At 50.6% G+C, this 20,057-nt stretch overlaps 6 protein-coding genes across 6 annotated transcripts; 3 read left to right on the top strand and 3 right to left on the bottom strand.

Annotated features, from left to right (window-relative positions):
* Nucleotides 1–1,409: 1,409 nt before the first annotated feature.
* On the top strand, nucleotides 1,410–4,740 carry EURHEDRAFT_513358 (PhyH-domain-containing protein; the record flags this gene model as incomplete). The annotated part of the gene is made up of 2 exons (XM_040786158.1): nucleotides 1,410–2,611; nucleotides 3,780–4,740. The coding sequence occupies 2 exons, from the start codon at nucleotides 1,410–1,412 to the stop codon at nucleotides 4,738–4,740; spliced, it is 2,163 nt and encodes a 720-aa protein (XP_040641165.1).
* Nucleotides 4,741–4,812: 72 nt separating this feature from the next.
* EURHEDRAFT_295504 (snoRNA-binding rRNA-processing protein UTP15) lies at nucleotides 4,813–6,819 on the bottom strand. Its single transcript, XM_040778252.1, has 2 exons — nucleotides 6,748–6,819; nucleotides 4,813–6,680 (listed from the first exon to the last, which is right to left on the bottom strand). Exon 2 carries the CDS (start codon nucleotides 6,505–6,507, stop codon nucleotides 4,885–4,887), a length of 1,623 nt encoding a protein of 540 aa, XP_040641164.1. The 5' UTR covers nucleotides 6,508–6,680; nucleotides 6,748–6,819; the 3' UTR covers nucleotides 4,813–4,884.
* A 2,076-nt stretch (nucleotides 6,820–8,895) lies between these two features.
* On the top strand, nucleotides 8,896–11,908 carry EURHEDRAFT_513356 (uncharacterized protein; the record flags this gene model as incomplete). The annotated part of the gene is made up of 2 exons (XM_040786157.1): nucleotides 8,896–9,128; nucleotides 9,178–11,908. The coding sequence occupies 2 exons, from the start codon at nucleotides 8,896–8,898 to the stop codon at nucleotides 11,906–11,908; spliced, it is 2,964 nt and encodes a 987-aa protein (XP_040641163.1).
* Nucleotides 11,909–12,655: 747 nt separating this feature from the next.
* Nucleotides 12,656–13,993, top strand: EURHEDRAFT_295080 (putative pathogenicity factor). The gene has a single exon (XM_040778251.1). It carries the CDS (start codon nucleotides 12,795–12,797, stop codon nucleotides 13,758–13,760), a length of 966 nt encoding a protein of 321 aa, XP_040641162.1. The 5' UTR covers nucleotides 12,656–12,794; the 3' UTR covers nucleotides 13,761–13,993.
* Nucleotides 13,994–14,128: 135 nt separating this feature from the next.
* Nucleotides 14,129–14,968, bottom strand: EURHEDRAFT_450268 (uncharacterized protein; the record flags this gene model as incomplete). The annotated part of the gene is made up of 4 exons (XM_040783873.1): nucleotides 14,129–14,302; nucleotides 14,362–14,646; nucleotides 14,708–14,769; nucleotides 14,869–14,968. 4 exons carry the CDS (start codon nucleotides 14,966–14,968, stop codon nucleotides 14,129–14,131), a joined length of 621 nt encoding a protein of 206 aa, XP_040641161.1.
* A 594-nt stretch (nucleotides 14,969–15,562) lies between these two features.
* On the bottom strand, nucleotides 15,563–19,629 carry EURHEDRAFT_513354 (U6 snRNP complex subunit PRP24; the record flags this gene model as incomplete). The annotated part of the gene is made up of 4 exons (XM_040786156.1): nucleotides 15,563–16,324; nucleotides 16,393–16,749; nucleotides 16,802–17,029; nucleotides 17,080–19,629. The coding sequence occupies 4 exons, from the start codon at nucleotides 19,627–19,629 to the stop codon at nucleotides 15,563–15,565; spliced, it is 3,897 nt and encodes a 1,298-aa protein (XP_040641160.1).
* Nucleotides 19,630–20,057: the final 428 nt, after the last annotated feature.

Raw genomic sequence — 20,057 nt, 5'->3', positions numbered from 1 at the left:
AACAATTAATATTGGGTAGCTGATGACCGATAGTACCGTCCTGTGCTCTGTTTACGCTAATCCTGCTCATTGTACGGAACCGGCCTAGGACGGAGAATTCTGCAAAAGCCCCTGCAGCTCAGGTCAGATTCGTGCAATACCCTCTGGCCATGCTTGATATAATCGAAGCTGAAGAATTGTAACATAACAGGCATGCTGCTACCATCAACAATGGATGAAGCTGTCAGGAACAAGTGTGTAAGCCCTTTCTGTATTGGGATGGGAAGAGGCAATCCAACAGCCCTCAACGCTACCTCCGTGTATATAATAGGCCAAGCAGTTGAGCAGAGGATCTGCCTTTGGAGTCGCAGACATATGTCCGTTTGTACTCGAGCAGAATGCCTGCTCTCTTGCATATAGAACGTTCTATAAGTATGGTCACGTCGCCCGCCTGTATTCTAGTCCTCCACATTTATCAATCTTCTTTCTTCTCTATCGTTCATCTATCATTCTTTCTCTGGCATGGTTTTTTTTGTACACCCCGTCCCTTCTTCTATAGAAATCGGTTCTGGGGATTTTGCGTAATGAATTTACCGATGAATTGATCATGTACGTTCACGCTTAATGCACACGGTTCTAATCCGAAGATATCACTCATTATGCGTCGTCCCAGTGGTTAATCCTAGGTGCTGGTCGATGGTTGAATGATGTCGTAGTGGATTTGGCCGCGGACTGGATATCTTGAACAGCATTTTTGGTCCTGTGCCTTCGACACTGGATCGCCTCTGTTGTTCTTCATTTGGCCGAGTTATCGATATTATTATAACAGAGAAAGAATGCAAGTCCTAGGGCTGTAAGCTTCTTTCAAAACCGCGAGCTTAAAGGCTCTATGAGACCGGCTCAAGTTTACCCCGGAGCCCGAGATGCGAATCACTTATCAAGCACATCTTGCATGACATCTTTCTATGAGTTGGTCTTCTTTGTCGTACATATCCCAATTGATTTCAATATAGTCTTGATGCAGCAAAATTCTCCTTACTGGCAGTCTTGGACCAACTACACAAGGAAAGAATTATGAAATAGAAGATACAAAATAACTTATGAATGTATAATTATTACAGACATCAGAATAATGCAGTGGTTCCCCTCCATTATATATCTGCGTTCAACTCACCCCAAGGCCCATCCATCAATCCCTGGCATTTTCGCAGATCTTCATTTCTTCAGTGATGGTGTTAATATGCAATTATATCAAGATTCAATAACTAAGACGTCAACTGATAATAAACTGTAATGCATAGAATTCTCCCTTCAACTCGATTCTGAAGTAAGATCTTATCTGATATCAGATGATCTGTCAGGCATAAAAAGCGGGGAATCCTCGACCTGATCTCGCTCAACATCAACTCACTTCCTCCAGGACATCCATCATGCTTCCAGATCTCCGAGATATCACCAAACACAATATTCAAACATTCCGGCGTCGATATGTATCGGAGATTTCGGGCTCCCTGGGCGATCTGGGGACATTTCTCCCTATAGCTATCGCACTGGCCGTCAACGACACCATTTCGCTCTCTAGCACGCTTATCTTTTCCGGGATCTACAATATAATCACCGGTCTCTTCTTTGGCATACCGCTACCTGTCCAGCCTATGAAAGCTATTGGAGCGGTTGCTATTGCCAGATCATTCAGTAATGGTACCATTGCAGCCGCGGGGCTTTTTGTCAGCATATGTGTATTGATCTTCAGTATAACCGGTCTACTGCACTGGTTTACCAATGCTATCCCCATTCCAGTTATCAAAGGAATCCAGGTTGGTGCAGGATTGTCCTTGATCATCGCGGCCGGAGGGAATATACTCTCGTCTTTGTCGTGGATCCATCCCTCATGGGCTGATAACCGCATCTGGGCGATTGCGGCGTTTCTGGCTCTTCTTGGCTCAAACATTTATCGGAAGGCTCCTTATGCGTTGTTGGTGCTCTTCTTGGGCCTAGTATTCGCCATAATTCGCACGGCTACCGGCCCCTCGGCTCGCCTGCCCTCGTTCCAACTCTGGAATCCGACTGCCAATGTACCAGGGCCACATGAGTGGCTCGTGGGTACTGTTGATGCTGGTATCGGACAACTACCACTCACGACTTTGAACTCAATTGTGGCAGTTACACATCTGGCAAGTGATCTTCTGCCACAGGTACGTACTCCATCCACCACCTCAATAGGGGTCAGCGTGGCTGCCATGAACCTCGTCGGATGCTGGTTCGGTGCGATGCCCGTGTGCCACGGATCTGGTGGTCTTGCGGCACAGTACCGGTTTGGCGCTCGTTCCGGCTCGAGCGTGGTATTCCTGGGTGTGCTCAAGGTGGTTATTGGACTTGTTTTCGGTGAGACGCTCGTGGACTTGTTGAAGCGCTTCCCAGCGGCATTGCTGGGAGTCATGGTGATCGCGTCGGGGTTGGAACTGATAAGTGTGGGCGAGAGTCTGAACACATCCGATGCACGAGATTTGGCCAATAGTCAGCATGTGCTGAGTGAGGATGAATGCCGGAAGCGCTGGACTGTTATGATGGTCACTGTTGGTCTCTTGGTGGGGTTCAAGAACGATGCTGTTGGGTTTTCGGCTGGGATGCTGTGCCACTGGGCATATGGTCTGCCAGCTATCATTGAAAAAGCCAAGGCACGATGGAGTGAGGGAAGGATCCGAGTGTAATTAAATAACATTTGACGGCCAGTATATACAATCTTGATAGCTATGCATACATTTATCCCAACAACTGGGACATATCAATCTCCGACTCCTTGCGCAATTTGGCTCCCGTATTAGGATCCTCATACTGTACCCTAGTCGAACCAGTCTCAACCGGCGCTGTCCTTAACATGATTAGCCATCAATCCAGTCAAAGCCACAAAAAAAAAAAAAAAAAAAAAAAAAAAAAAAAAAAAAAAAAAAAAAGGAAAAGAAAAACGTACTCTGACCTAAGAGTTCCCCATTTCCCACCAACATTCTCACTCGAATTCAACCCATAAACTTCTGACCCTAAATCTCCACCCCCATAACTCGCCGTCTCATTCACCTCCGTAACCCTCTGCAACTCCCCTTCTCCCAGCTCGTCCACGCCAGCCCCTGGTGACGGTAACGCGGCCATCTCCGGCGGTGCAGGGAGCAGCTGTTCCTGGCCGGACTTGTCGTACCGGCGTTCTTCGATTATGGCGGGTTGGCCGAGGTCCTGCTGGGCGGTGCGGATGATGGTGAGGCCGTCTTTGTCGGTTGTTGAGGCAGTGGAGAAACGGCGGCCGGTTGTTGTGCCACTATCAGAGGTGTTGGTTGTTGAGGTGTAGGAGAAGGATGTGCTGGTGAAGTTGGACATTGCTTTTGTCCTTTGGTCTTTGCAGGGTTTGTGCAAAGGAATAAAAGGTCGGTTGACTACTTTGCGAATGCTTGTACTATTTACGCTCTATGTGGACGTTAGGTAGTATCACAGTGAGATTGAAGAGGAATTTATAGATAACATCTCGTGGCGGGTGATGTCACTTGCCTCCACGATGGTGGCCATTGTTCTTGAAGAAGTGATCCACACAAACCATTTACTGGGTGTGATGCGGAGTATGGCAACTGATGCAATAACCAGAGGAACTGTGTTCTGGACCGGTCCAAACAATAAACCACAAACTACCCAAAAAGGCATATCTGAAGCTATACAATCCCAAGCCTCGGCTATCTCCGATAAGCTCCCCCGCTTCTTATCAACCTCGCTTTCTTTTTCTCCCACTACCGTCATCACCAACGCCCAACAACAAGACCAACCGCAAAGATGGCACTGTCTCAAGACCAACTTACCTTCTTCAATGAAAACGGCTACCTCGTTCTCCCAGACTACCTCTCTCCTACCGAAATCTCCTCCCTAATCACAGAAACCAACCACCTCCTCGAAACCTTCCCGCTAGAATCCCACCCCCTCACGCAATTCACAACGGGCGACGATAACGATTCTAAAAAAGACCATGTCGGCGATGATTACTTCTTAACCTCCGGTGATAAAGTACGCTTCTTCTTCGAGCCGGATGCGTTCACCTCCGATTCCCAGAAACCGAACGAGAAACCGACGCTGAATAAACCGAAACATCTCGCGATTAATAAGATCGGGCATGCACTACATGCGTTGTCACCACCATTTGAAAAAGTTTCCCTCTCAGAGCGGAATGCTGCAATTGCAAAGTCGCTTGGTTTCACCGACCCCCGCGTGCTCCAGAGTATGGTTATCTGCAAACAGCCCTCGATAGGCGGTGCTGTGCCCTCCCACCGCGACTCGGAGTTTCTGTACACGAGTCCCCCGTCTGCAGTCGGGTGGTGGTATGCACTACAAGACGCTGGACCCAAGAACGGCACGCTGGGGATGTATAAGGGCTCGCACAAGGGGTCTAAGGGAGGTGCGATTAAGAGGCGATTTGTGAGGAAGTTTGGGGAGGGGGGTGTTACGGTTGGGACGGAGTTTGTGGAGAATGATGGGCCACAGCTGCCCAAGGGGATGGAAGATAATGTTGGAGAAGGAGGGGAGGAGGTGGAAGTGTTGGATATCAAGGCTGGGTCGTTGGTGTTGATTCATGGGAACGTGCTGCATAAGAGTGAGAAGAATACGAGTGGGAGGAGTCGGTTTGCGTATACGTTCCATGTTATTGAAGGGGGTGAGGGGTGGGAGTATGATGGGAGGAATTGGTTGCAGCCGCCGGAGGGTGGGTTTTCCAAGCTCTATCGATCTTGAACGAGGTCTGTACTTAAGTCTTACAAGTCATGCATTATCGATATTGACATGTCAAACCCTAACTCCATCCGAGGTATCCAAATCTATACAAACATGCTTTTCATGGCCAGGCGCCAACGCTTCATCACTTTTTGCTAGAATTACTCAAGAGGCACGCAGCATATCCAACATCCCCTTCGTCTGGCATGCTTGGTGTGCCATCTCCACCTCATCCCGTACCCGTCGGTGTAACCGCGAAACTATCTTGTCGATCTGCGCCGACTGGCCCAGGTTCGCAGAGTAAATGTCCAGCAGGTTCATACCAACCTCAACGCTCAGAGTCACCAACCGCGGTTCCGTAATGTTTTTGTACACCCACTGCAACACAGGCTGCAGAGTGACTTCGTCCCGTCCTTGCAGCGCCGCCCGCAGCGCCGACCGATGCCGGAGGGTCGTCAGGCAAGTGAGCTGTGCAGTCTTGTCGCTTCCGGTGAGGACTTGGTCAAGCGCGGCGGAGTAACGGGCCTTGCGGATGTCGTTTTCCCAGGCTTGCTCCTTCTTGCGCTTCTTGCTGTCTTGCCCTTCAATCACGATGTCTACTCCTTCGCCAATGAAGTCGCGTCCACGTAACCGCTTGTCCCAGCCGGAGCCGCGCTTTTGTTTTGCGACTTTGCGGTCGTATTCTTCGAGTTTGCCTTCGAGCAGGGCTTGCATTTCTTTCTTGCGTTCGCGTTCCTTGATCTTCTGCTGTCCGGAGAGTCGGGTCTTGATTGACAGCAGGCCGGACTGCATACCAACGGCGATGTGCTTGTCTTCACGGTTGATGCCTGATGTGATAGCGTTGAGAGAGAGAATCGGAGACGGGTACTTCGACCCCGAAACCATGTTCCACCCGGTAGTCTCAAACACCTTCATGTGTCCGTCCAGCGCACCACTTAGCAGTCGCTCGCCGCCAGAGGCCAGCGCAAGCGAAGTGACCGTCTTCTGGTGACTCTGGATCATGTGCAATGGTTTTCCGGCCACAATATCCAGGACAGCAATCTTGTTATCCGCAGCTGCCAGAACCGTACTTCCAGTAGGCATAGGCAGAACCTCTTCAATAGGCGCACCCATCTTGAAGGTCATGGCAGACCGGTTCTCCATTCGCGGATCCCACAATCTCACCGTCCGATCGTAACTACCCGAAATAATCACACCAGACGACGCCAGCGATCCCGGCATAAACCCACCACTGCGCGCATAATCCGTATGCCCAACAAATGCCCGCACACTATTCTCGCTAGGCAGATCCCACAACCGAACCGTTCTATCATCACTAGCCGTGAAAACAGACGTTGGGTCACTGGGCGAAAACTTCGTCGCCCACACGGGCTGCTTGTGATCCTTCCACGTCTTCAAAATCGCACGAGATCCCACGTCAAACACCTGCACTGTACCTGACTCGTCACCGGTTGCCAGAACACGGCCGTCCGGACGGATATCTGTTGCTCGCACGGTATCATCGAAGCGGGTGACTGTTCGAAGGAGCTTTCTAGTACGGATGGAGTAGATTTGCACGCGGGCGCCGGTGGTAACGGTGAAGACATCGGGGGGTTGAGTGAGGGACGGGAAGGCTGCGGCGGATGACGGAGCAGCAGGTTGAGTAATGAGGTTGACGGGGCCATTTGCCGGCGAGGGGATTAAGAGAGGGTTCTTGAAGGTCTTCCAGTATTGTTGCTCTGGTGTTAGACGGGTCGAGGGCAGCGCTGGTAGCTTGACCTGCTGCAGAGGGAGAACGGGGGCAGCCATGGCTGCGAGGGGTTTCCTTGGTCTTTCAGATACACAGTCGCAATTGGTCAAAAGGAATTGTTGGTATTATGTCGTCCCGGAGCTCTGCTGGAGCGCGGTGTAAAATGCGATGATGGTTGGTGCTAGGAAGATTTTCTTTTTGGTCGCATTGGGAAAAGTTCTATCGGTCATTCCTTATCGGGTTAGCGCGTTGGTGTATGTAATTACACATATGACAGCCACTAATACAGAATAGCATACTCAACATTGTAATTTATTGTAAAGAGATTGAAAATTACTGTATTAGAGCTGTAAGTACTACATAGGAGCATGAGGTGACCTTAATGGCGTCCATTGAACCAACGGAAGGGTTTTTGCTCGGACAGGGCATGATCCAGGGAGCAGACAACATATGAGACAAGCGCACCTGTGCAGGATGAATTGTTAGTTATTGTTCAATGTTGCGAGCTTTGCGCAAAAGGCGGCATAATCTATGTGCTGGATATCATCCAACGCGTCGTCTGTACTGGTGGGCCGGTTTGTCAGAATCAGGTATCCTTGGCTAGTACTGCAGTCTGAACGAACATTTGGGCAATTCTGTTGTGTTGTTCTCCGGGAACTCTCCGGTCAATGATCTATGGCATGCAAAAGGCGGAGAGCGTGTACTGCGGTTCCAGCGCAAAGCCAACTCATCGAAGGCGCATGGGAGCTTGTTCGATACATTCTTAGCGGAGCGAAGCCTCTAAGGAACATACCCGTTAGCAACTCATATAGGCATGGTGGTCACTGTACTTTAAGACACCGCTAGGTACCTTGCCACCGGCGAAGTTGAACTAACATATTATGTAGTCGAAAGTGTTCTGGAGCCCTTGAGAGAAGTCCGACGAACACTCAAGATGGCGGTCACCTGATCCACCAATTCCACTTCCTATTCCAGAAGTTTTGTGTCTCTTTTCGTTTCGTTGCTTCCCCATTTACCGTCTTTCAGACCTAGACCGCATTCTGGTCCCAGCAGATTCTTGGCCATTCCAAGAAGCGTCTGGTAGCATTCCATACTGACACCCCAGCTTGCCGCTCGGCAGTCGAGAGTCGGATTTCACATTACTGGCAATGGAATTAGAGTAGAACGTGGACTGCGCCCTTTGATCGTATTCTGCATAGTTGCTCGTACACTCCGTACAATGCAGCTATCTTTAGCAACCTAGGTAGGCTTCCATATTCGCCGTGAAGACAATTGCGAAACATAGCCGACGACCGGGCTGTTGATAGATACAGTATTGGCACGAAAAACCTGAAATGGGCCCGAAGCAACCCACAGGCAACATCTTTTCTACCTGATATCGACAAGGATTCGAGCTTATCCCACACGCCTGCTGCACACCAACGATCATAATTCTAATTTCCGAGACGCTATGGGTCGGTACCTGTCACTAGGGGGAAAACGCCTGCCAGTTTACGGTGACGCCGTCAGGAGTGGAGAGAGAGAATCGCCATCCGGCCTTTATACGAGTCGTGTTATCGTCGGTGACACCACAAAGAGTAAGCTATTGTGGGGAGAAAAGCGCCGGAAGAGCATCCGGAAGACGTATTTGCATGACTCTTGAGGGTGGGTTTGTGCAACTATTTTTCCTGTTCTCATTTCTTTTTCCCTTTGTCTGAAGCAGAAATAGCGTGGCTGGGGACGGGCAGATCGGCTCTGGATCTGGGCTGAGTTCATTGTCTGAGCGCCGTGTAATCTTGCTGATACATGCAGGGATCATTCATGCGATCAAAGCAGTGAAAGGGCTTCTCTACCTAGAAATGCCGTATATAGTATTCGGTGGTGTGCTGTAGTAGTATATACGGAGTACATACTTGCTGGAGGATAGATTCGTATTGGTATGTAATCCGGTGGTATTTTGTTGACGCGCATGCAGGAACACCCGCCATGGCCAATCAAAGACAACGACCAGCCACACTTTCGACGAATCCCAGCCTCTCTCATTCCGTAGTATCCCACTATACGGCCTCTACCGCCAATAACAGCTCTGTAAACTACATACCATACGGTACTAGCGCTATCGAGGCTTATCGCGCGTATCGATAGACACCCTTCGTCATCCCTCTCTCAGCCATTCACTCACTCGTTCTTCTTTTTGCATCTGCCACTTGTTTCTTATTTTCTTTCTTTCTCTTCCAATTTGTCGCTTGTTTCCATCCGGACCATTTGTCGTTCGTCGACTGCCTGCATTGGTCTTCCATTCGTTTCTACTACCCCATACGACTCGTCTATACTCCATGACTGGGACTTGAGGTGCTTCTCCTAGCGAGACGATCTTTTTGCATTGTGTTGATTTCGGTTACCCAGGATACTGGACGTCTATTCATTATTCCTGTTTAAGAAGCGCATTGTCGGAGAGGAATTCCATCATGGCTTCCAGACAACTCCCCCGGATGTCCACGGTCAACCATGCCGCGGGCATCTTTGCTGATATGTCCGTTGATGGACCGTCAATTGGGACGCTCGTGGCGATTATTGATCGCGCAAAGAACCTGCCGAACAGAAAAACTATGGGCAAACAAAATCCTTACTGTGCGGCTCGCTTGGGAAAGGAGGCCAAGAAGACCGAGACTGACTTGCGCGGTGGACAAACTCCCAGATGGTAATTACCCAGTCGATGGTCTTATAGCAATGGGTACTGACAGGTACAGGGATTATGAGCTTCGCTTTACCGTACATGAATCGCCCGACTATTACAGACTCAAGGTGTCCGTGTTCAATGATGATAAGAAAACCGATATGATTGGAGAAACTTGGGTTGATCTCAAGGACCTGATTATCCCTGGCGGTGGCCAGAGCGACAATTGGCATCCGCTACAGTATCGCGGGAGATATGCCGGCGAGGTTCGTATCGAAATGACATTTTATGATACGCGTGTGCAGGATGAAGCCGTGATCGAACGACGAAGCCATGCTGCAGGGAGGGTACAAGCTAGAACCAGCGGCTCAACATCCAGTTCGTCCACCGTGTCGGGGCCCCGGCAACCGAAAGACATTAGGCGACGTCCGTTACCGACCGATCCCAATAACCCAACTCATGTACGACCACCGCCCCCAGAGAAATTACATACAGCCCCCGCTCCGTCACAGCTCCCATCTGTTAGAGCTCCTTACCCTGAACAACAACAGCAGCAATACGGTCATCACCATACTTATTCGATGCCGGCCCATAATGGTAGCAGTGAGCATTTACGCCAACCCTCGAGGCATTCAATGATTATACCAACCGAATACGATGTGCCGACACATGCTCCTACAGGCCCGCGGCCAGCGAGAGGACATGAGAGCTTCGATGATTTCCAAAGACATTTGAGCCAACCTGCTCTACCTGCGAAACTCCCCCCTGCGATTCATCAACCAGCCCCCGTTCATCCCCCTGTGACTTATCCGCAAGCCACACCAGCTTCCAGATACGACCCGGTAGAGCAGCAGCACTCGTACCGTGAACCTCCGCATGAGTCTTATGCTTTGCAAGCGCGCTCTAACCATGGACGACCGCATTCTTCATATGATGGGGTTCCACCTCCTGTGGACTATCGCGTATCGAGACAAGACCTGTACCAAAGCAGTCAAGAGCAACTGCAACCTACAGAACCTGTTGAGCCACGACATAACTCTCATGTATACGAAACGCGCCCGCGCCAACCAAGCACTCAGGACTATCCATTTTCGTCGTCTGAGCGATTCCTTCACGGTGATGAACCAGCTTCTTATGAGCAAGCCGGTAATTATGCTCTACGGCATTCGCGGAGTATGCCAGATGAACCACCGCACGAGTACGTGCCAGCACCACTGCCAGAGGTGGGGCTAGAACCAGAACACGACCGTCTCTATTATCGTCAGCACAGCAACTCCCTCGCCAGTACCCATAGCTCATTGCGCAATTCGATGAGCCGCGGCGAGCCTCAGATACAATATTCTAGAATGCAGCCCAAGGTGGAAGACGAAGAAGACGAAGGCCCCCCACCTCCCCCGCCGGTGCATCGATCAGGCCTAGGGCAGTCGAGTCAGCAGTTAGTGCCTTCGCCACGAACATCTTACAGAGCCTACTCTCCAGAGTATGCATCTTCCCCAAGTGCTTCAGATGATGTAAACCTTCCATCCCAGCCTTCTCACTACGTACCAGACAACGTTCGATTGCAGGACCTCCCTCCCCATACAACCACGTCATCTATGCCCCCCAGCCTGGTCGCCGGTTTTGACCCTGGAATTGCAGACGCAGAGACAGACCGTATGCACCATGAACGAAGGGAGAGCAAGAGGCGCAGCGTCCTGTTTGAAGAGGACGGTATGGTTACTCAACCGCCTGCTTCTCAGCCACCCGTTTCGCAGCCGCCTGTGTCTATGCCCCCAGAGCCGACACCTGTTATGCCTCCGTATCCTGTTGACCCGCCCGCGAAGCCCGTGTCGCAACCTGCACCCCAACCCGCAGAAGACCGAGGATCGATGAGCGGCGCTTTGGTCAGGAGCAGAGGGGGCTCAGCAGCCTCTGATTCTCGCGTCATTCCACGGCGCAAATCTGTTAGTCCACAGCCACCCCCGGTTGAAGCGCGCTCATCCGGATCGATACCCTTCTCGCCGGACTCGTACGACGCACTGAACCCCAATGCATCACGATCTGCTCTAAATGCGGATCCTGCTCGCGAGTATGATTCGCCATCTCAGGCAATGGAAGCCGCGCGACGGAGCGAGGCAGAAGCAAAACGGGATCCCGGGCCTATAATCGACGATAACGGACGCGAGATCGATCCCTCCGACCACCTGCCGACTGACACATGGGCACCTGAGCCAGAGAAGAAAAACCGGAAGCCTGAACTCGTCGTTCGCTTCAAGAACCCGCCCGCTCAAAGTCCGCCTCCAGTCAGGGAGTCCCGACCTCTTCGTGTGACATTCAAGCCCTCGGCCGATCGAGAACGGACATACTCGCCAGATAAAACCCTAGCACGTCCCAACAACTCATACCAGCGGGGCTCCATGGCAGTCGAGCGAACATCCCCGCGAATGGACTTGGTCCGTGGACGTGACACATACACAGAGTACAACCGCGGGAGGGACTACAGCCGGTCCCCTGGCATGGACTCTTACTCGTCCTCGCGAAAATCCGTCTCACCATCCCCTGGGTCTCACACGTCAAGCCTGTACGCACCTGCGAGCACTGGACCACCTATCCCCGCTAAGGTCCCTATCGCACAACCCATGAACCAAAGTTACCCGATAATACCCGCCGGCACCAACTACAACCATGTCAGTGGCAATGAAGGCAGAGGCATGGAAGCATTGAGCCGGGAACTCAACACGATTGACATCGGGTCTGTAGGCCACAACACGAACCGGGCGGTTCGGAAATACGTCCCGCGAGCGACTACTGGCTATGCAGTTTGATTTTATGAAAGTGACGCCTGTATATTTTATTGCATTGTTTGACGCCTGATGAATTGCATACGGATGGACATGAGATTGTACTTGACACGGGAGGGATACGACAACATGATTAAAAGGTATCATCTGCATGGTCGGAGTTTTTGTTTAATTATTGTACACGTACACGCATAACTATTGTATTCAAGTCATTCAACATGAAAATATTGCAACATCGCTTCTTTTGTATACTCTGTACACTATGTCTCGCTCTAGTTCATTCGCTTTAGGCTGGTATAAAACCGTCTCCTACCCCTACCAATTATGTAGGGCCATCCGACTTAAATCTTGGACATGCCATGGCCCATCCAGCTTAACCTTTCTTCCTTCATTTGTCTCCCCATACTCTCTATCTATAAACGAGTCTTTTATCCCTGCTCTCTTTACGAGACTTCTCAAAGCAATGAACTGCACAAGAGACAGCATTCATTGTCAATCATCCTTATGCTAAATTCCAATTGTTCCGGACAGAGACACAGACAATGCTTCTTTACGCTACAATGCCAGATTAGCATAATGCCAACTTCCACAAAGATCCAACGGCATCTCCCATCATCCCATTTCAGTGAATAAGACATTTCCCTTCCAGCGGCTACGGCGGCATGGTAATTCCCGTTGAAACAGTAAATAGTACTTATCGATCGGATTGTGAATTGATAGCCCACCTCTTTGCACCTTTAAGGTGTTTGTTTGGGTATAAATATGGGATCTGTGGTGTCTGTCGTTCTCCCATCTTTCTTCTCTCGCTTTGCTCAGTGGTGATCATTTGTATTTTGCTTTACATAGCCCGCACTTGCGTCTTATATCTTATGTCTGTTTTGCTTGAGTTACACGTCCAAGCCAAGTTAAAATGTCCAGCATGGCGCCTATCAGCTACAGCTTCAACCGCTACCCCAACAACAACAACAACAATAGCAGCAACTCTCTCGTCCCCGGGCACACCAACCACCCACGAACCAACGAGGGCGATCCCGAACCCCCCTGCGAATTCACAAAACCTTGCACCACAACCACCTCCTCCCCCACCAAACATCTTCGAAAAGTAATCTCGCACATCTTCGGACGCAACAAAGCCGTTACAAAGCTCGTTCCCGTCACCGTGTGGGTGCACTATTGCCGAAAGCACTACCAGCGCGCGCGCTACAGGTCAACCCAGTGGCCATTTACGCAGGCGGAGTTGTTGCTGGACTCGTTGGGGCGGATGGAGAGGTGGGGTGGGGTGAAGGGGTTTGAGATGGTTTTGAGACGGAGGGAGGTTGAGAGGGTTGATGGTGGATATGATGACAGGCATGGAGGGGGCAGAGCTGGTGTGCGCAAGAGTGAGAGGGTTAGTGCTGCAAGAGGCCAGGGGCAGGGAGAGGACAACAGGGACGGTGAAGGCGATGAGACCGTTTCAGTATCTGGATCTTCCAACGACAACGATCACGACGACAACCCTTCCTTCTCCGAACACACCCCCTGCCGCCGCAGTACCCCTTCCAAAGTCAAGAATAAAGCCATATGCCGACGCAAGAGGCCCAACATCGAACCCGCCCCCGTCCCCGACTGGTTGCGCCAGGAAGTCGGGCCCAACAAATCCTTTGACGACGTCCGTGGCATCATCAGCCGTTTGTTGGAGTACTTGACTGTTCTGCGGGAGGAGGGAAGGAAGAAAGAGATCAGGTTTCCGGACATTGAGATTCTGCCGGAGTTCCAGGGGTGGGTGTTTGAGATGGAAAGAGTGAGGGTGAGGGAGAAGAGGGCTAGGGCTGCTGGTGGGAAGGTGAATAAGGGTACGAAGAGGGTTAGTAAGAGGGGTGCTTTGCAGAAGGTTTAGATTGTTGCTTGCTTTTTTGTGTTCTTTCTTATGTGTCTGGGATACAGGTTGTTGGGGCTAGCTAGTTTTGAGATCGATACCAGATAACAGTCTGTCATTGAATGGACATTAGCAATGTATCAAGATAACCACCATAACAAAAATATGCTCCATAACGCCAATATTAACCCTCAACGCACATCGAATCGAATCGTAAACCCGTATCAGAGATCCCCCGGCTTTTCCAATCAGATACCGTCGTAAATCATAAGAATCCGAATCAGCCGGCACATGCCAGACTCGGCATCGCCATCGCCACCATAAGATCATCAGATCACGACTACCACCATCACCAGACCAGCCGGATCAATGGGTTACTAGACATTCAATCAAAAATGATCCGGAATCAACTCATACCCCCCTTCAGACGGCAACGTATTCGCAGCAAGAACCAACACCACCGCACAAACCAAACTCAACCCCCAGCTCACTGTGCAATAAACCCAACTTTCTCCCAACTTCCACCCAGCAAAGAACCGATCCTCGTTGTCGTACAGATATGCCTGCATTGATCAACCTCTGCCCACCAATCCAATCCAATTAACCAGGTAAGAGGACTTACCACAATGCTAACACTAGCAGCCTGCACAACCGCCCCCAATACAATCAACAAACTGAGCACCTTCCACCCCGACTCCCGCAGCCTTTTTCCACCGGATAAAATAATCAGATACGAAACCACGCTTATGCCCTCGAGCACCACGGCAAAGGACATCAGGAACCCGACCGAGCGCCACATGGAACAGAAGTAGCGGCCTTCGCCGTGGCAGTCTTCGCCTTGCGGGAAGCTTTCGCAGGTGTCGGTTAGGGAGGAGCAGCGGCGGTGGAGACCATAGGAGTAGGAGTGCTGTAGCGTTGAAGCTCGTGTTAGTGCATGGTAGTATGGTGATGGGAGGGGCATTGCGTACCTTGTGGTTAGAATAACTGACCCATTTTGGGACGACGATTGAAGATATAGTCAATCCGAATGCTATACCAAAAAAGTAAATTTTTTTCATCTCGTCAGTTTTTTAATGGTTCCAAGCTATAAGGTCGTGGCTTAAAAGCTTAGCTTAGCGACGTAACCCACCGGTCAAGAACATAAGCAGCGTCCCCGAGTAGACAATCGTCTTGGTCAAGAATCCCGTATAGTTGCGATCTGATCCGCGGGGAACGAGATGCGAGTCCATTGTGCCGTTTCCAGACACTATTGATAGTGAAAAGGTAGAGTAGAGAAAAGTTGGAGGATTGGAGAGGGGAAGAACTGAAGCTGTACAAAAACGCGGAGACGAGGTTACGATGACGACAGATGAGTGCCGCAATGCGATACGTTCCGCTGTGGATATTGTGAATGTACTCTGTGAAGAGCTGAGAGTTATATACTTATCGTGCGATAGTCACAGGATTAAATACATGTATGTTCCTTGATTTTTGAATCACGTCGAAGTGTGGTATGTATGCGCGTCACGGGATCAGTCAGACCACGGATATGTATCATGGAGACTATACAGACATTCCATTGAATCCATCTATCACCCATAAGAAATAAATAAACCATCCGAAGCCAGTAATTCACAGCCACTACCAGTAGTAGGCAAAGAAGCGAAGATAACGAAAAACCAAATAAACATAGTCTACATCATGCCAACAGCAAACCAAATGGAATCCGAATCGAATCGCAATACTCTTAACACACGAAAAGGTAAGAGTACGGCAAGCAACAAAACGCCTAACATGCCATGCAAGACAAATAAGATAGATATCAAATCCTTTGCGCCATAAACTCACTCCGCTTGATCTTGACTTGGTTGACTCCGCTGGATCATCGCACGGAAATCGTCATTGCTCTTTTTCGTCGTCGTTGTCCCTCCCTCAGTTGGGGGAGCATTTTCTGTCGTTGTCGTCGTGCCATTGCCGTTCCCTTTTCCTTCTGTAGATCCATTGCGTGCCTGTGTTGACGCTCCTCCGCGCTTTACTCCTAATCCACCGCGTCTTCCACTTCCGCGTCCGGGCTGTTGCGGACGTCTAACCACGCTAGGCGGAGCAAGTGATCCTGTGTTGTTCTTCTCCTTGGACAGATCCGAGTGCATTGCACGCGTGTTTTTCCTCTCCGCGGACTGCTTGAGCATCTCCGGAACCGTTCCAACACGCAAGTGACGCCCAGGCGCAATCTCCTGGCCCTCCAGTTCTAATGAAGCCTTGCCTGCAACGTGCACATCTGCATATTCCACAATCGCACCTCGATGGTCGGGTCGTAAGATAACCTTGACTAGTTTTCCATACGGCTCCACCAGTGCGCGAATCCGTGCGTCGTTAACGGTGTCAGGGACATTCATCAACCCGACAGTTCGAGCCGCACGTTCGCCAGTCGGAACTTCTGGGTCTGCTTTGCCGTTCGCTTCAACGGACGGAGATCGCGAGCCTCCAACACGGTTGACAATAGTCGTGGAACTGCGCTTCATACCTTGAGGACTGGATAGTTGCACTTGTAGTTGCCGAGAGCGGAATTCTTGTTCGTGCATCGCAAGCGCGGCATTTGCTTCATCCTGCATGACTGTCAGTACTGCGACCATTTGGTACTGGTCAAAAAAACAAAAAACAAAAAAAAACCTACCTTAGAAGAAAACACAACATAACCAAATCCCTTGCTTCCACCATCAACTTTTCTCGGAATGCGCACCGACTCCACAGTGCCATACTTCGAAAACACCTCCTTAACATCATCCTCACTAGCTTTCCAATCGATATTCGATACATGAACCTCCCGCCCCTCGTACATAGGACCATGACGCTCTTGTTTACGGCCGGGATCCGAAATCTTAGCAACGAGCTGCAGATCCGTACCAACTTTCGATCCGTCGAGTTCCGTTGCTTTACGAGCTTGGATAGGGTCCCTAAATTGCACGTAGCAGAAGCGCCGGTGAGTATTGTACTTGAGTGATGGCCAACGAATGTCGACAATTTCGCCATGCTGTTACCCAGTCAGCAACAGCAGCTTATAGAATTTGAGGGATTTGGCTTACACCACGGAACAGGTTCTTAATGTATTCCTCATTAGCGGAGGGTGGGAAGTTAGTAACATATAGCGTCGAGCCCGACCCGAGCTGTACTTGAATGGTGTTTTCATCGATAATTTTTTGGTCACGAGTTTGCGCCATGAGAGCTTCATCTTTCGTATCAAACTCGATAATGGCGACTTCCGAATTTCTGTCCTCGCCAGGCAGCATCTTGACTCCCATGATGTTTCCGTACTGAGAAGAAGTCAATTGAATGCTGCAGAAAAGGAAGAAGCATGACTTACATGTCGGAAAAACTGCCGCACCCGGTGTTCTGTAATATGATGGGGAAGATTCTTAACAATAACGGTTGCATTCTCGCGATCGCGCCGTAAAGGAACAGACTCGAGCTCGGGTTGTGGTTCAGTCTTGACGACCGGAACTGGTTCCTCTGCGCGCGCCTTCTTCTGCTCAGGTAAATTGTTCGATTCTGCTTCATCTTCTCGCTTCCGTTTCTCTTGTTGGACAGGTTCGGTCGACGCCGCTGCTTGCTGAATCAGAGCCTGATGTTGTGCAGCGGCTTCTCTGGCCTCACGTTCGCGACGAGCGTTGACAGCTCTCATGGCTTTGCGCGTCGCCAACATCGCCAATTGTAGCTCATCCGAATCCTCATAGTCTTCACAATGAGCAATATAGGCCTGCATGATCTTCTCGGGCCAGTCCAAATCGGTCCGCTTGGTCGCTTGTTTCAAAACGGCGGTTGCAAATGACGGATTGGGTGTCCTTCGAGCTGCATCGGCAGTCGCCTCGCCTTGCACAAACTTGCTCCACGAAATCAACTCCCACGAATAATAGGTGAGCCAGAACTCATAACTGTTGCCACGGCGTCCCACCAAACCTTTGAAGGTTTCCCGTGCACTGTCCCAGCTACCACTCTCGCTCAGGTAACGAATGTAGATGCGTTCAAGGCGGAACAACGGATCTCCTTGATACGATCGGCCGTACTTCTTTTCGCCAAGGTCTTGAACATCTTCAATAGCAGAACGAATACCGACTTCAGCGACATCAATGTCTTCGTCAGTGGAATCAGTCGCAAAGGCTCGCCGGCGAAGATAACTGCACCATGTTGTGTGTACTTTGAGCACCTCCTCCATTCCGCCCACATCGAGCAATCCAGTGCTGGTAGCCTTGTGCTTGATGTCGGCGATCTTGGAAAAGGACTGCAGCTCGCGTTCCGAACTGAGCAGATACTGCGACCAGAGAGTGCCGGAGCTCGGACAGTGGCGTGTCGCGCGGTCGAGGGTGGATACTGTAGTCATGTTGGTATTCTTATGCGTGGACTCGTCGCTAAGAAACATCACATAATCCTCCCACATATTGGCGTCGACCGGGAACCGCAAGACGGCGCGTTGATAGACAGCATTGACCAAATCGAAACTGAACTGGCGTCGTCTCCGATTCCGACTGAGCTCCCAATCCACATACTCCGAGTAAACAGCCCATTCTTGAGCCATGTCGCCCGCTTCCACCGCATTTCGGAGGCGAATTTCAATATCCTCGCGAGCTCTATACTTGTTCTTCGCTTCCGATGTATGCGCCGCTGTATTCGACATGATCTCCTCGTAATTGGCGTTATAGTACGTTGAGATAAAGCTCGAAAATGCTTGGAATGTCTGCTCCCAGGTAGCGTGGGGCGTGTGAAGTCGGACTTCAAAGAGCCCACGCACATGGTTGAGCTTCTCCTGCGAAGGAGCGTGTGAGAGTCCACGTAACTGAAGTTCGAGGAACCGATCCCAGACCAAGTGGCTGTCATTGATCCTCCATCGAGTTGCTTCCGCACCTCTCTGCCAAACATCCAGAACGAGTTGGAAGGTGAAAACCTCGCGACCAATCATCCTGTCCTCCTCTGTCCATTGACTGTGGCCAGCTTCCCCGTGGGCGGCGTTGTAGAGATACAAAAGCCATTCACCGTAAATGCTCCACAATTTCGTACTCCCGTATTCTTCTTCAACGGACCGTTGACAGAGATCCATAACCGCGATGCGTTCATTCACGTTGCCTGCCAGCATGCTTTCATCCTGAATCCATTCAGCCCATAGATCCTCGCCCATAGCAAACAGCTTGTCCATTTCCTCGCGCGCGGTCCGCATGTCTTTGAGCAAATCATAACGATGCGGATCGCCGTGAATTTCGGGGTTGTTAGGAGGATAGACGTGGTTCATGAATCCAGCATGCAGAAGCCGAATAAAGCTGACGTGCGCAGTGTACGAGTGGGGGTTTTCTTGGATTTGCTGAAAAAGCTCGGTCGCAAGTTGCGCGTCGGATTTTATAGATGTCTTGGCGTAATCTCTCTTCGGGCCATCAGACATTGCGATATCAAACGACGAACGCGGGGTGGGAGTGTTATGTACGATGGGATTCACGTTCGGAAACATCGTCGACGGAGAAAGCTGGCTCTCGTAGGATTCGCCTCGCATGATCGGGGCGCTCGAGCGGGCCGGCTGGTGGTGCTGCATCGACGCCAAATCCGCCAGTGTATCCATTCCCGGAGTCGAAGGCTGTCGAGACGCGGGCAGTTCAGTCGCCGGGGGAGTTCCCCTCCCTCCTCCCATGTTTGGACCAACCGACGGACTCACGGCAGGAGGGGAGGGTTCGGGAATGTTCGGCGGTGCAAGAACATGTTGCGCAAGCGGAGACGAGGTCATTCCTCCTCGTCCACCAGTCGCGCGACCGCCTCGCCGGAAACCCTTCTGCGATGGACCGGACGACGGCGCGGAAGTTGGCGCAGAGCCGGGTGTCGAGCGTCCCGACTGGGAATTCGATTCCTGTGGTGAAAGCAACGAATTGATGTCCATAGTTCTGGTTTTGCTAAAAGCGTGAAGGTTCTGAAAGGACTAAGGAATGCGGATGACAGCTGAAAGTAGCAAAAGAGAGACAAAAAGAAAACGGACTCCGATTATTGATATTTCTTGACCAGCTCCTCCATTCCTACTCTGCGCAGCAGCCGCTGTTGTGTCACAGTATTCGTAGCTGTTTTTTTATTTAATTTTTTTGCTGTTTTTTGCTGTTTTTGCTGTTTTCTTTTTCTTTTTTTTTTTTGGAATCGATCCGAGTGAAAAAGAGCGCGAAAGAAATTCAGTAGTAGAACCTCGTCGACACTCGATCCACACTTGTGGCTAGACAGTATCAAGGGTCGCAGAGCCTTTAAGACGACACACCGCAAGCGAAAGAAGGTGGAGGGACGAAGGGACAGAGAACCGAGGAGCTATCAGGAGGACTCCAG

Source organism: Aspergillus ruber, assembly GCF_000600275.1.
Source record: "Aspergillus ruber CBS 135680 unplaced genomic scaffold scaffold00005, whole genome shotgun sequence".
Classification (NCBI taxonomy): Eukaryota; Fungi; Ascomycota; class Eurotiomycetes; order Eurotiales; family Aspergillaceae; genus Aspergillus; species Aspergillus ruber.
The sequence above is the reverse complement of the archived record's forward strand: the minus strand, read 5'-3'. Positions and strand labels throughout refer to the sequence as shown.

What these genes read in the sequence shown, in the direction of transcription:
- EURHEDRAFT_295504 (XM_040778252.1), bottom strand. Translation starts at nt 6,507, where the DNA reads ATGGCTGCCCCCGTTCTCCCTCTGCAGCAGGTCAAGCTACCAGCGCTG.
- EURHEDRAFT_295080 (XM_040778251.1), top strand. Translation starts at nt 12,795, where the DNA reads ATGTCCAGCATGGCGCCTATCAGCTACAGCTTCAACCGCTACCCCAAC.